General features: G+C 32.8%; 1 protein-coding gene across 2 annotated transcripts in view; it reads right to left on the reverse strand.

The window, feature by feature from the left end:
• LOC111707243 (uncharacterized) overlaps window positions 1-10952 on the reverse strand; it is a 19202-nt gene extending 8250 nt beyond the window's left edge. The window contains exons 1-18 of one of the 2 annotated variants that reach the window (XM_023480307.1): window positions 10862-10952; window positions 10396-10449; window positions 9685-9801; window positions 9101-9441; window positions 7388-7462; window positions 6742-6843; window positions 6227-6291; window positions 6001-6039; window positions 5539-5674; window positions 4403-5123; window positions 3975-4040; window positions 3760-3910; window positions 3295-3406; window positions 2570-2701; window positions 2036-2122; window positions 1577-1713; window positions 774-829; window positions 84-197 (exon numbers count right to left, since the gene is read on the reverse strand). In XM_023480307.1, the coding sequence (XP_023336075.1) occupies window positions 84-197; window positions 774-829; window positions 1577-1713; window positions 2036-2122; window positions 2570-2701; window positions 3295-3406; window positions 3760-3910; window positions 3975-4040; window positions 4403-5123; window positions 5539-5674; window positions 6001-6039; window positions 6227-6291; window positions 6742-6843; window positions 7388-7462; window positions 9101-9181 (2074 nt within the window). In that variant the 5' untranslated portion in view covers window positions 9182-9441; window positions 9685-9801; window positions 10396-10449; window positions 10862-10952. Of the gene's footprint in view, window positions 1-83; window positions 198-773; window positions 830-1576; window positions 1714-2035; window positions 2123-2569; window positions 2702-3294; window positions 3407-3759; window positions 3911-3974; window positions 4041-4402; window positions 5124-5538; window positions 5675-6000; window positions 6040-6226; window positions 6292-6741; window positions 6844-7387; window positions 7466-9100; window positions 9442-9684; window positions 9802-10395; window positions 10450-10861 lie in introns of both variants that reach the window. The other variant, XM_023480306.1, reaches the window with a different exon arrangement.
• Between the last annotated feature and the right edge of the window lie 756 nt (window positions 10953-11708).

The following is an 11708-nucleotide window of genomic DNA, read 5'->3' on the forward strand; positions in this document are numbered from 1 at the left end:
TGTATACCTAATAGCTGATTAAGGTCTGGTGTAGTTTAACCCTGGAGACTAGAGAACATTCTATTAACTGCAGTATTGTATACCTAATAGCTGATTAAGGTCTGGTGTAGTTGAACCCTGGAGACTAGAGAACATTCTATTTACAGCTGCTATAGCGGATTCACGAACTAAGGAATTTAAATCGGCTCCAACATAACCTGAATAGATCAACAAATATTTTTTAAAATACTAAAAATTAGACTGAAAATCAATCAATCAATCAGAGTTCTAGGAACTTCCTCCTATCTACATTTCATTTGTCAACGAACGATTGTTTTTATTCTTTGTTCAGGCAGAAATATTCTGCCAACTTTAGATAACATTATTTTGAAATTTGAAATATCTTGAAGCTCGTAAAAAGTAGCTAAAAATAGTTGAAAACCGATCAAACAATATTCACACACTCCACACCAGGGGTGCATTCAATTCCATCCAATACGATCCCGATTGATTGATATTAAGGGCAGAAGTTAATCCTGTTGTTATTGTTAACAATTGAAAGTATGATGTCAAGTTGTAGAAAAAATTGCATGCTGCAGAATGTATACTACAAGGGAGTCCTTACTTGCCCCTAAATGTACTTTCAACCCCGATCCCATTTGGGATCAGAAATGGAATTAAATGTACGCCTGCTCCACACTTGTATACTTTAATCATTTAACATAAAATGGGGCTAGAAATGTCTGAGATCTGATATTTTTAAATATTTTGGAAAAATAGTAAAAATAACACACCTGGAGTTAGACTAGCAATTTCCAGAAGAGATACTTCCGGGCAAAGTCGTAAAGTTCTAAATTAAAAATTCAATTATGTCTCATGATACACGTTCTAAACGTTAAACCTCTTATTTAAAGGATTAAAAGAAAGTTGAGTATAGGTAACAGGAATTGTAATATTAAATATGGATTGTTAATTTCTATTTTTTTAGTTTAATTGGTTTTGGAGAGGTCGAGTTCTTTAAAATATCAGCACTATAAAATTGTTTTGTAGTCTTGTCATTTACAGAACTCTTCATAAAAAGGAGCACTTAAAATTAAGTGACGACGATGGCATTATCATTTATTCATTTATTCATTTATTCTAGGCATCCACTCCTAAGGGGCACTTAAAATTTAGTGACGACGACGGCATTATCATTTATTCATTTATTCTAAGCATCCACTCCTAAGGGGCACTTAAAATTAAGTGACGACGATGGCATTATCATTTATTCATTTATTCTAAGCATCCACTCATATGGGGCACTTTAAATTAAGTGACGACGATGGCAATATCATTTATTCTAAGCATCCACTCCTAAGGGACACTTTAAATTAAGTTAATACGATGGCAATATCATTTATTCCAAGCATCTACTCCTAATATGGTTTGGACAATTGACTAACACGAGAACTCACAACGATTTATCTTCCTCATATCAGCTCAAATAAAGGTATGAAGGGTACTGTTGTGAATCAGGAACGCAACCCGTTAAATGGGTGCTCAGTTGAAATTCCGCCGAACGTCCCTTTATTGCAAAATTAAGAAAAATGTTAACCTGCAGAGAACATTAAGAATCTTAAATCTTGCTGCCCGGTCAGGTATGCCCAGTCCTATCTCCCGGTCAAACCGTCCCGCCCGTCGTAGAGCAGGATCAAGAGAATCAGGACGGTTAGTTGCTCCGATTACCAGAACCTATAATGACATTAAAAATATAACGAAATAACAGTTCTAAATTACATAATTCTTAGCCCCATTTGTAAAAATAAAAAAGAATTTCTGTAAATACAGATAAATAGTTAAATAGACGATTAGGAAATAGATTTGAAAATTAATTTTATTATCTTTAAAGAAAGCAAAACAAAGTTTGAAAGAACTGTGTAAGAAATATGTATCGAATATTGTCTGACGTTAAAAAAAAACAATACTACAAGAAATAATGGAAACTTAAAGGGGAGAACCCTGATTATCATACCCCTACCCCCCCCCCCCCCTCAGCTAATAATTGTTTATTTACCTGATGATCTGCTTGTCCTAGTTCATCTAGACAGGTTAGAAGCTGGGCAACTATTCTTCTCTCCATCTCCCTTTGCGCATTCTCCCTCTAGATAATCAATCAATCAACTAATAAGTTAAATTTAATTTTCAATCAATCAACTAATTAATAAATCAACAAACAAATTAATCTATATTGAGTCAACTAATCCGTCAATAACGGAACCAAATTAAAAAAAAATTACAAAACAATCGATTTTTCCTAATTCTAAAATTTACTCAAGAGGCCTAACATTCAACAAAAAAACCCAACAAAATTTGATGGAATTTTTTATTTTTTTTTAAATATTTTCAATTTACCGAGAATAAAAATATTGAAATTAAGGATATTTTTTAAAGAATAAGGAAATAATCAAAACATAATCTGCTAGAAAAATACTTTCAAGAACGTTAAGATACAGAATTTCTTTTTTAAGGTTTTCGGAATAAGTCTATCAATCCTAGTACAATTTAGACATTTGTCTTCAAATGTTTTATATCAAAAAAAATAACTTGCCTTAGGTGTGATTGAATCTATTTCATCTATGAAAAGAACACAGGGAGCCGACTCCTCTGCTTGTTTGAACAGATCTCGGATCTTACTCTCTGAGTCTCCGGACACACCGGAGACAAGCTGAGGAGCAGAAACCTGAACATTAAACAAAATTATTGATTGGGTTATTGGTCTGGAACTAAGTTTATTGATCTTTTAACAATCAATTTAGTATTCTCTAACGGTTCATTCCAAACAATAGATTATCTGAAAAAAAGCAGTGCGGAGCTGAGGATCCCGATCAACATTTTAGCATTTTTTCCGGGCGGATCAAAAATGTATTTTTATCAAAATGCATCAAACAACAACTGGAAACTATTAAATGATCGGAGAGACTTAAAGCTTACATGGATTTTCCATTCTTTAATTAATCAACACATCCAGTAGTTGGGCAGTCAATTGGTTTCACTTTCCGCAAACATAATCAGCTAATTAAGTAAGACTTACGGTGGGAACCATAAAAGTTTGGAATATGAATACGACATTAAAGCATTCTTACAGTGTATTAGATGTTTTTACAAAAAAAACCAGTTTTATATCCCTTATTAAGTGAAATGGTTGTGTAAACTGCAAAATTGCTGTCACATATTCAATATTTATTTTATTGTTAAAATAAGTAATTTTCGTCTAAATGTCGTCTTCTCAATCCATAGTTTTTGGTTCTCACTGTAGCAAATAATAAATTTAACCTTGATAAAAGGAAGATCTAGTTCTCCTGCTATAGCATGTGCAAGTAATGTTTTCCCGCAACCTGGTGGACCGTGGAGAAGAAAACCACGAGGAGGGCTCACACCAAGCTCACTGATAATATTTGTTCAGATTTAACTTTGATAGAAAGTTTCGATCATCCCACTTACCTTCCCACGTCGAAAAAGAGTTATGAGACACTAGCTGAAGAGCCCGGCGTTGCCCGTGGAAAAAAAAATTTGAAAAAAAAATACCCATGTGTCCACAAAAAATTTCAGCCCAATCGGTCCAGCCGTTTGGCCGGCTATACATTTACAGAGTTTGTTTTTGGCATTTATCGAAAGGCGTACAATTGGGTAGGTTTTTTTGTAAGAAAAAGGATATTTAAAAGAAAATTCACAAATCAACCTTAGTGAAAGTATAAAATTGTACAATATTTTGTTAAAATTATGAAACTAAATGTTTACCGGTACATTTCAGGATGTTTGAGATGGGCTAAAAGCTTGCAAATATCACAGAGTAGGGTATCGTTGCCGCCAAAATCCGCGAATTTCGTGGAAGATTGTGTTATCGCAACTTCATTTCGTCGCTTCTTCGTAGAGACCTCCTTACCATCACCTTGAAAAATAGAATAGAAAATTTTGTAAGGTAAATAATATTTAAATTTTTTTGTATTATTAACCTGCGGTCCTTTTTCCAGATTTTTTGGGCGTTTTGACCATGTCATCCGAATCAATCACGATTTCATCTAGAAGTATTAAATCCTATTAGTTTTTAAAAAGTCTTTTAAGAAACAAAAGAACGGAAATGAAACTGATAACTCTCTTCATCCACATATTTCTAAACCATATATTTAGAACTTTATGTTGATCTTTGAGATATTAAACTTAGCTTTCTACTAAATAAGATAGATATCATCAGGATATTAAGATATATGAATTTATGAAATCAAAAATTAAAGTTTGACATGAGTCTTCAGTTCTTTTTACTTAAGACATAGTTGTGGCAAATATTCCGGAACAACATCCTTAAAAAACTAAGTTTAAGTCAAACAAGGTTTTACTAAATAGGAGATTAAACGTAAAAAAATCCTTATTTGTTAAAACATACCTATTATTTGTTTCTTTAAGCTCTGCTTAATCTTGGCGGAGATTTCAACCGGTTTAGCTAGGGTCGAGACAGACTTCTTAACAACCCTGCTCGGACTCGACATGGGAGATTCACTCATGAGAGGATCAAAAACTTGAAGTCTAGGGGTGCTGAAAACAGATGTGTTCAGTGTTGAATCTAAATCAGAAGCACAATTATTGCTCTGATTAAGATTCTCATTTTTTCGAAGTAAACTATCTTCGCTCGTTTTCCTCGAATCTAAATATTTGGAGAGGGATTTCGAGGGCCGAGTTTTCTTCTTCTCGCTTCCGATTTTTTCTTTAACTTTTTTAGCGTTATTCTTTATTCGTTCAAATTCACTTTCTTCTTCCATTTCTTCAATTTGTTTCCCGTTTTCCTTTGTTTCACTTTCCTTTTCTACACTTCTAGCATTCATTTCATCATTTTCCTTTCCGGTCTCCTTCACGGCATTTAATTCATCGCACCGGGATTCTTGAATCTTCATAATTGTATCACCATCGGGTTTCGGATAGATGTTTTCATGATTTTCATTTCCCTCCATCAAACTTGCATCCAATTCTTTCTCTGTTTCTTTTTCCAAACATTTTTCATTCTCTTTTTCAGACTTTACTCCAGCTTCCTGGGTTCCTTCTTTCAGAATCTCATCACTATTATCTTCATCTTCATCCTCTAAGGCAATTAACACCACCTCCTTCTTTTCCTTGAAAGTTTAAAATGAGGAAAAAATAAGTTGGAAAATTGATGTTAAAATTCGGGAAAATTGAGGTTTAATATTAATGAAAACTTAATAAATAAACCTTTCTCAAAATAAAGATATTAATAATTTGAGAATATTTTGAAAAGAAAAGTAGCGCAAAATATTGATAAAAATCCTATGACACAGTATTGATTGAAGGTGGCGCAAAATACTGGAGGAAATTGGCGCAACATATTTTAAGAAAATAATGCAAAATAATGAAGGAAAAAGGCGCAAAATAAGTAAGGAAAGTGGTGCAACGTATAGAAGTAAAGTAGCGCACGATATTAAAGGTAAAAGGTGCAACGTTTTGAAGTACAGTGGCGCAAAATAAACAAGAAAATTTTCCAAAATATTGACCGGAAATGGTGAATTTTACCTTTTCTACAGGAATGATCTCCAGATCGTCAGGGTCTAGTGTTTCTTCTGCCTGACTTGAAGAAGTTGGTGGTTTAGTATACAGATCCGCTAGCCGGGAATTTGCAGTCTTCTTTACTGTTTTCTCATCAGGGGTCCTACAGCCAGGATATTGTTAAAAATGTTTCTATTTGTATGTTAATTATACCATTCGCGCAAAAAAAATATATCATTGCACAATGGACAAGCCATGCTAACCTTACAATCCATGTAATTTCTATGAGAACATTTTAATATTGCTCAAATGTTCTTATATTTTTTTTTCTGGAGTATGGCATTTGTTGAACATTTTGTTTCTAGGGAGCGTTGCAAATCTTTAAAAGACACTTGAAATAAGGTTGACAGTTTTTACTGATGCCATGGAGACTATTTTTTTGTTTAATAGATTGACAATAAAATCAGGTTTTCTAGATGAAGAGTTCACCTTATTTCAGTTTCTTTCGACTTTTCCTTCTTTCTGGCACTATTCAGAGAAAATAATAATTAGAAAAATATCAGAAATTACTTCAAAAAGATCAATTTAATTATGTAAACTTGCTTTTTTAGATTACTTAGTTGCCCTTGATTCATTTTGTATCAAGATTATAAATGTTTTGTGTTAAGTGTTATGTTTTTCTCCGCGCGTTAAAAAATTATGATTATTCTCGTTCCTGCTGATTTTCTTTAATTCGAATTTCAGGTTGGAAAATGTTTTCTCTATGTTCCCTTTAAACACCTGAAAAAAAAATATATATAATATATATATAAATAATATGAGTTCTGTTCAGGGGGCTGGAACTTAGCTACCTGGCCGTGTATATCTAAAACCTGGATGCATCTGGGAAAAAATGAAAAAAAATCTGAATACAACAGAAGCGACTTTTAATGTACTAGAAAACTAAACCTAATATCCATCGAAAACGTAAACCTTTCGTCAATAAAAAAATAAGTCAAGTGCACGATATCCAATAATCCTTAATCAGAAATAAAAAGTTTTGTCAGGTTTGAAACGGTTTACACCTGTTTCTTTTTAGTCTATTTTTCAGATATCTGACTAGCTTTACGCCAAAATTATAAATTCAGCTATTACAAGTTCACAGTTTTGTTCCCCTTTTCGAAAGTCTGATAAATACGCGCAAATTTCGTCTGAACGCACACAAACTTCATGCAGTACAATCAGGAATACCTTGTACTTCTTCCTCCTGTACTCTGGGTATGTATCGTACAGTGTCTGGGTCATCCCCTCTACATCGATGAACTTCTTGGTCTTGTTATCCTCCAGGTACACCTAGACCAAACACATGCGGGTCTTAGTGATTCATCAATCAAATCAAATACAGAACAAATGTAAAAATACAAATAAAATGAATCAATATCAAATCAAATCCAAATCAAATTATTTAAATCCAAATCAATCCAAATCAAATGATTTCAAATCCAAATCTAAATCAATCCAAAGCGACTGCAACTGCAACTGCGACTGCAACTGCGACTGCAACTGCAAATGCAACTGCAAATGCAACTGCAAATGCAACCGCAAATGCAACTGCAACTGCAACTGCAACTGCAACTGCAACTGCAAAAGCAGCCAATTCAAATCAAATGACCCAATCATCGTTACAGAGCAAGGTAGACATTTTTGTATTATCTGTACAAACATTGCATGTAAATTAGCGGATCCTCGCAATTAAGTTTTGACTGGGAGGTTTATGAATAAAAAATTTTCAGAATAAATTCATATAAATCCATTGAGTCAAATAATCTTTATTTTAGAAAGCACAAATTCCATAAATATTCCATAAAAAAATTATTTCAGAATCGTGAATAAATACCTTAATTCTAAGAGCCAGCTGGGCCGTGTAGGAGTTATTGATGGATTTATCCATCTCGGATTCTTCTTCACCACACTGCTAACATTTAAAATTAATCAAAAATAACAAAAAATAACTTAAAATAAAATGCGGTAAAAAACATTTTTCAAACAATGGTCAAAAAGTGTGGAGTATCGTTAAGGGGGTATAGGCTGAAAGCTAATCACTTTAGCTCTTGCAAGTTTTATCTGATGTTCCTGTCTCGAGAAATTGATATAAAAATTATACAAAAGTTCATATATGTAAAATTTAGAAAATCTTAAACTTAAATCACGTGACCAGAACTATCACTAATGGCAGACAGTATACTGGTCACGTGTCTCCCCTGTATCACGTGACCACTTTACTGCATTGCCATTGGTGGAATTTCTGGTCAAGTAATACGGACGTGTAAATAATATTATGAATTAAATCTATTAAAAATAGAAATAAAAAATATAAAATTATAATTGGAGTAAACCTAAGTTACAATTAGCTTTCTCTAGGATAACATCGTTTTCAGATTGGTTGCATATTTGCTGAATTTGATCAATTTAAACCTACTGCTTTTATACAAAATTGTATACATACTAGCCTTAGAGGGCGCTTCGCGCCCATCTTCTAAATTAATTGTGAACATGTTCTCTTTGTGTACATCGTAAAACAAAACAAAAATAATTCGCGGATTTTCACAAAAAATTTCGTGGATTTTCAAAATTTAAAAAAATTTAATGAAGATCGAATTTTAATGGAGACAAATATTTGAAATTTTGATCATTCATAAACCTTCCCTGGGGTCCCTTGATGTCCCACAAAAAATTTGGGCCCGATCGGTTCAGCCGTTTAGACGTTTATTGGATACAAACAAACAGACAAAAAAACAGACAGACAAGCCAAATTTATATATAGATTAATTTTCGTATAAATTTGACACGATTGTATATCAATTTCTCGAGATAGGAACATCAGATATAACTTTCATGGGTCGCGATCGAGAGCTAAAGTGATTAGCTTTCAGCCTATACCCCCTTTCATTTTTCCTTTACAGTCCCTTTAAAATAAGAAAATCGAAAAGATTTTGTATTTATTGACATAAAAATTACATCGTTTATTATACTTTTTAATGAGAAAAAAATAATAAAAAAATATACGTATTTCTTATTTTTTATATATACTTTATTATATTTGGAGTGCCAAATAAAGAGTTGGATCAGGCTTAATTAAGCAATATACTTATTTTTAAGGATAACTCAAAGAATCAAAAATATCTGTCGAAATTTCCTCTTCGCGAAATAATAACTTTGTTTGAATATCATCTATTTAAATAGTAACATGAGCGATTTAAATAGTAACATGAGCGATTTAAATAGTAACATGAGCGATTTAAATAGTAACATGAGCGATTTGCAACGGTACTTTTTAGGCCGTAGTATGAGAAACAAGAAAGAACACTTTCTTTTTCATCTTAAAAATCATTCCTAATTTCAGTTGCAGAAAATTGCAAGTCACTTTTAAAAAGTAACCACAATTAAAAATGATCGATTTTAAATTATTAAAAACAGGACTATCTCCGTTTAGGCTCCGAAAAGAGTAAGGGGGGTAACGCTTTTGATGGGACTGCGACTCTTAAAACAAATTCTATAGTTCCTTTAAAATTTGAGTGACCCCAGTAAATTGTAATGAGGGTGGACCTACTTTTATCTTTTTCAGAACAGTATCTGGTTCGGTCTCGGAGTTTGATCGTTTACCCCCTCGTTCTAGGGTTTCAGGGTGCATCACATTTATCTGAAAAATTGCATTAAAAGTTAAAAAATAAAATTAAAACTATATTTTGATAGTTCTAGAACAATTAATAATGAAATTTCAGATGTATCAAATAAAACATTACAAAATAAATCTATCATTTGGATACACCATTCATTCTTTTTCTTGTTGCTCTAATCCTTCTTGTTCTTCATGTCTCCTTTGTTTTGAGGTAAGAACCCTGACATGCTGATCAGATACTGTCCAATCTGATAGGTCGACATAATAACAACCTTAACATAAAACAAATATATGATAGGTCGACATAATAACAACCTTAACATACAACAAATATCTGATAAGTCGACATAGTTACAACCTTGACATGCAACAAATATATGATAGGTCGAAATAATAATAACCTTAACAAACAACAAATATATGATAGGTTGACTAGGTTGACATGATACCAACCTTAACATACAACAGCGGGTGTTTTCGGTGCAAATTATCATTTTCAGTGTTAAATGTAATACCTGCGAATATGGGATGGGATTGTAGAATGAATTTATTCCTATACAGCAATCACTCAGCATAAACAACAGAGATCCAGAGAGAATATAACCATCACCGACACTTCCAGCTCGCCAAACCTAGCAGAAAACTGATCAACGACATTGGAAAATATTAACATTAACGACATTTATAAAACTACCACTAGTTTATCAATAAAACAAAAATATTGCAATATCATAATCAAAAATACTTTCGAGAGAACATTACAAATATCCAGATACTTTTCTGTGACCAGTGCTAAGGATCCATATAATTCTAATGCGGATCCGGTTCCTGGATCCGCACAGGAAAAAATGGATCCGGATCTAGGTCCTGAAGATTTCTCGATTTACTGATATTCTTAACAGAAGAAAATTTTAAAATTATTTTTCTTTCTTTTTTTACTTATCTTTAAGCAACGACTTGAAAAACCATTCAGACATAAGGACATTTCTCTTTTTTTCAGCAGTTCAGATCAAGTTTTAAGAGCAAAATATTTTTTTTGCAGTCTTTGATTAATAATTAGCACTGGGATCCGGATCCAAGAATCCTTGGGATCCGGATCCTAAGCACTGTCTGAAACCCTTAAGAATAAGATATGAGTGTTAGTTTAAAGTGTGAAAAGAAAGAAAACTAGGGTATATTCTGCGGAGTCCACTAAGGGACAGCGACGTAAATTGAAGAAACCTTACCGTAGTGGTAAGCCAGGTAATGTATACAGGTACCCCAAACTTCAGGACGACATCCTGAACACATCCATTAAAAAACAAGGGAAAAGTCATCATTAATTTGCAGAATTTCTCCAGAGTCGGAATTTATTAAATTTGAGCCGCGTCTCAAATCCGCCAAAAACCGGTTTCAATTAAGCGCCGGCTTGAATCTTGAAACATTGAATACAATTTTAAGTGGAACCAACCATAATTGAGCCGCGTCTCAAATTTAAGCCGCGGATCAAATTCTTAAAATTCGGCCACTGAAAAATAAATAACAACGTACGTGATACCAATGATTAAAGAAAACTAATAATAATATTCACTCACATTCGAGTATTGAAAGATGACAAGCGTATAGAAGAAAAAAGATGAAAAAAAAGTATTGAAATCCTGACCCGGATTCGGATAAGGTAGTACTTATCCGGGATCCACTACTTTTTTTTACCTGTAACCCAGGGGCGATAAAAGAGAAGAATATAAACCCTGCAGCACTATACACTAGAATACCAAAACCAATACTAAAATATAACTTTTATAAATTCTTTGTAATTATAAAATGTAAAGAAATTGTATTTGTAAGTTTTTACAGTCTTAACTCTTAACACTTAAAAAGAAAATTTCAATGAAAATNTCCTACTATTCTTACTTCTACATTCTCCTACTATTCTTACTTCTACATTCTCCTACTATTCTTACTTCTACATTCTCCTACTATTCTTACTTCTACATTCTCCTACTATTCTTACTTCTACATTCTCCTACTATTCTTACTTCTACATTCTCCTACTATTCTTACTTCTACATTCTCCTACTATTCTTACTTCTACATTCTCCTACTATTCTTACTTCTACATTCTCCTACTATTCTTACTTCTACATTCTCCTACTATTCTTACTTCTACATTCTCCTACTATTCTTACTTCTACATTCTCCTACTTTTGTTACTCCTACATTCTCCAACTATTCTTACTTCTACTTTCTCTATTACTATTCTTACTTATTACCAAAAACTTGTATTACTTGAACAAAATTGAACTTTCCATATCTACATTTTTATTTAAGTGCAAAATTGGCGTCAAAACACGGTTGGGATTGGAGACTATAAGAAAGCTGTCGCCATTTTCGTACTTTTATCTCTATATTAAATATTTAACCTATTGTTTTCACCATTAGTTTTATAAAAGATGAACTAGAAACCAATGAGCGGAATTAGCTCCGATTTGTTACAATAGTAGACCTACTAGTATCGATATACCTTACTTGAACATCACAAAAAAAGGTTATTTGTTAA

Source organism: Eurytemora carolleeae, unplaced genomic scaffold, assembly GCF_000591075.1.
Source record: "Eurytemora carolleeae unplaced genomic scaffold, Eaff_2.0 scaffold728, whole genome shotgun sequence".
Classification (NCBI taxonomy): domain Eukaryota; kingdom Metazoa; phylum Arthropoda; class Copepoda; order Calanoida; family Temoridae; genus Eurytemora; species Eurytemora carolleeae.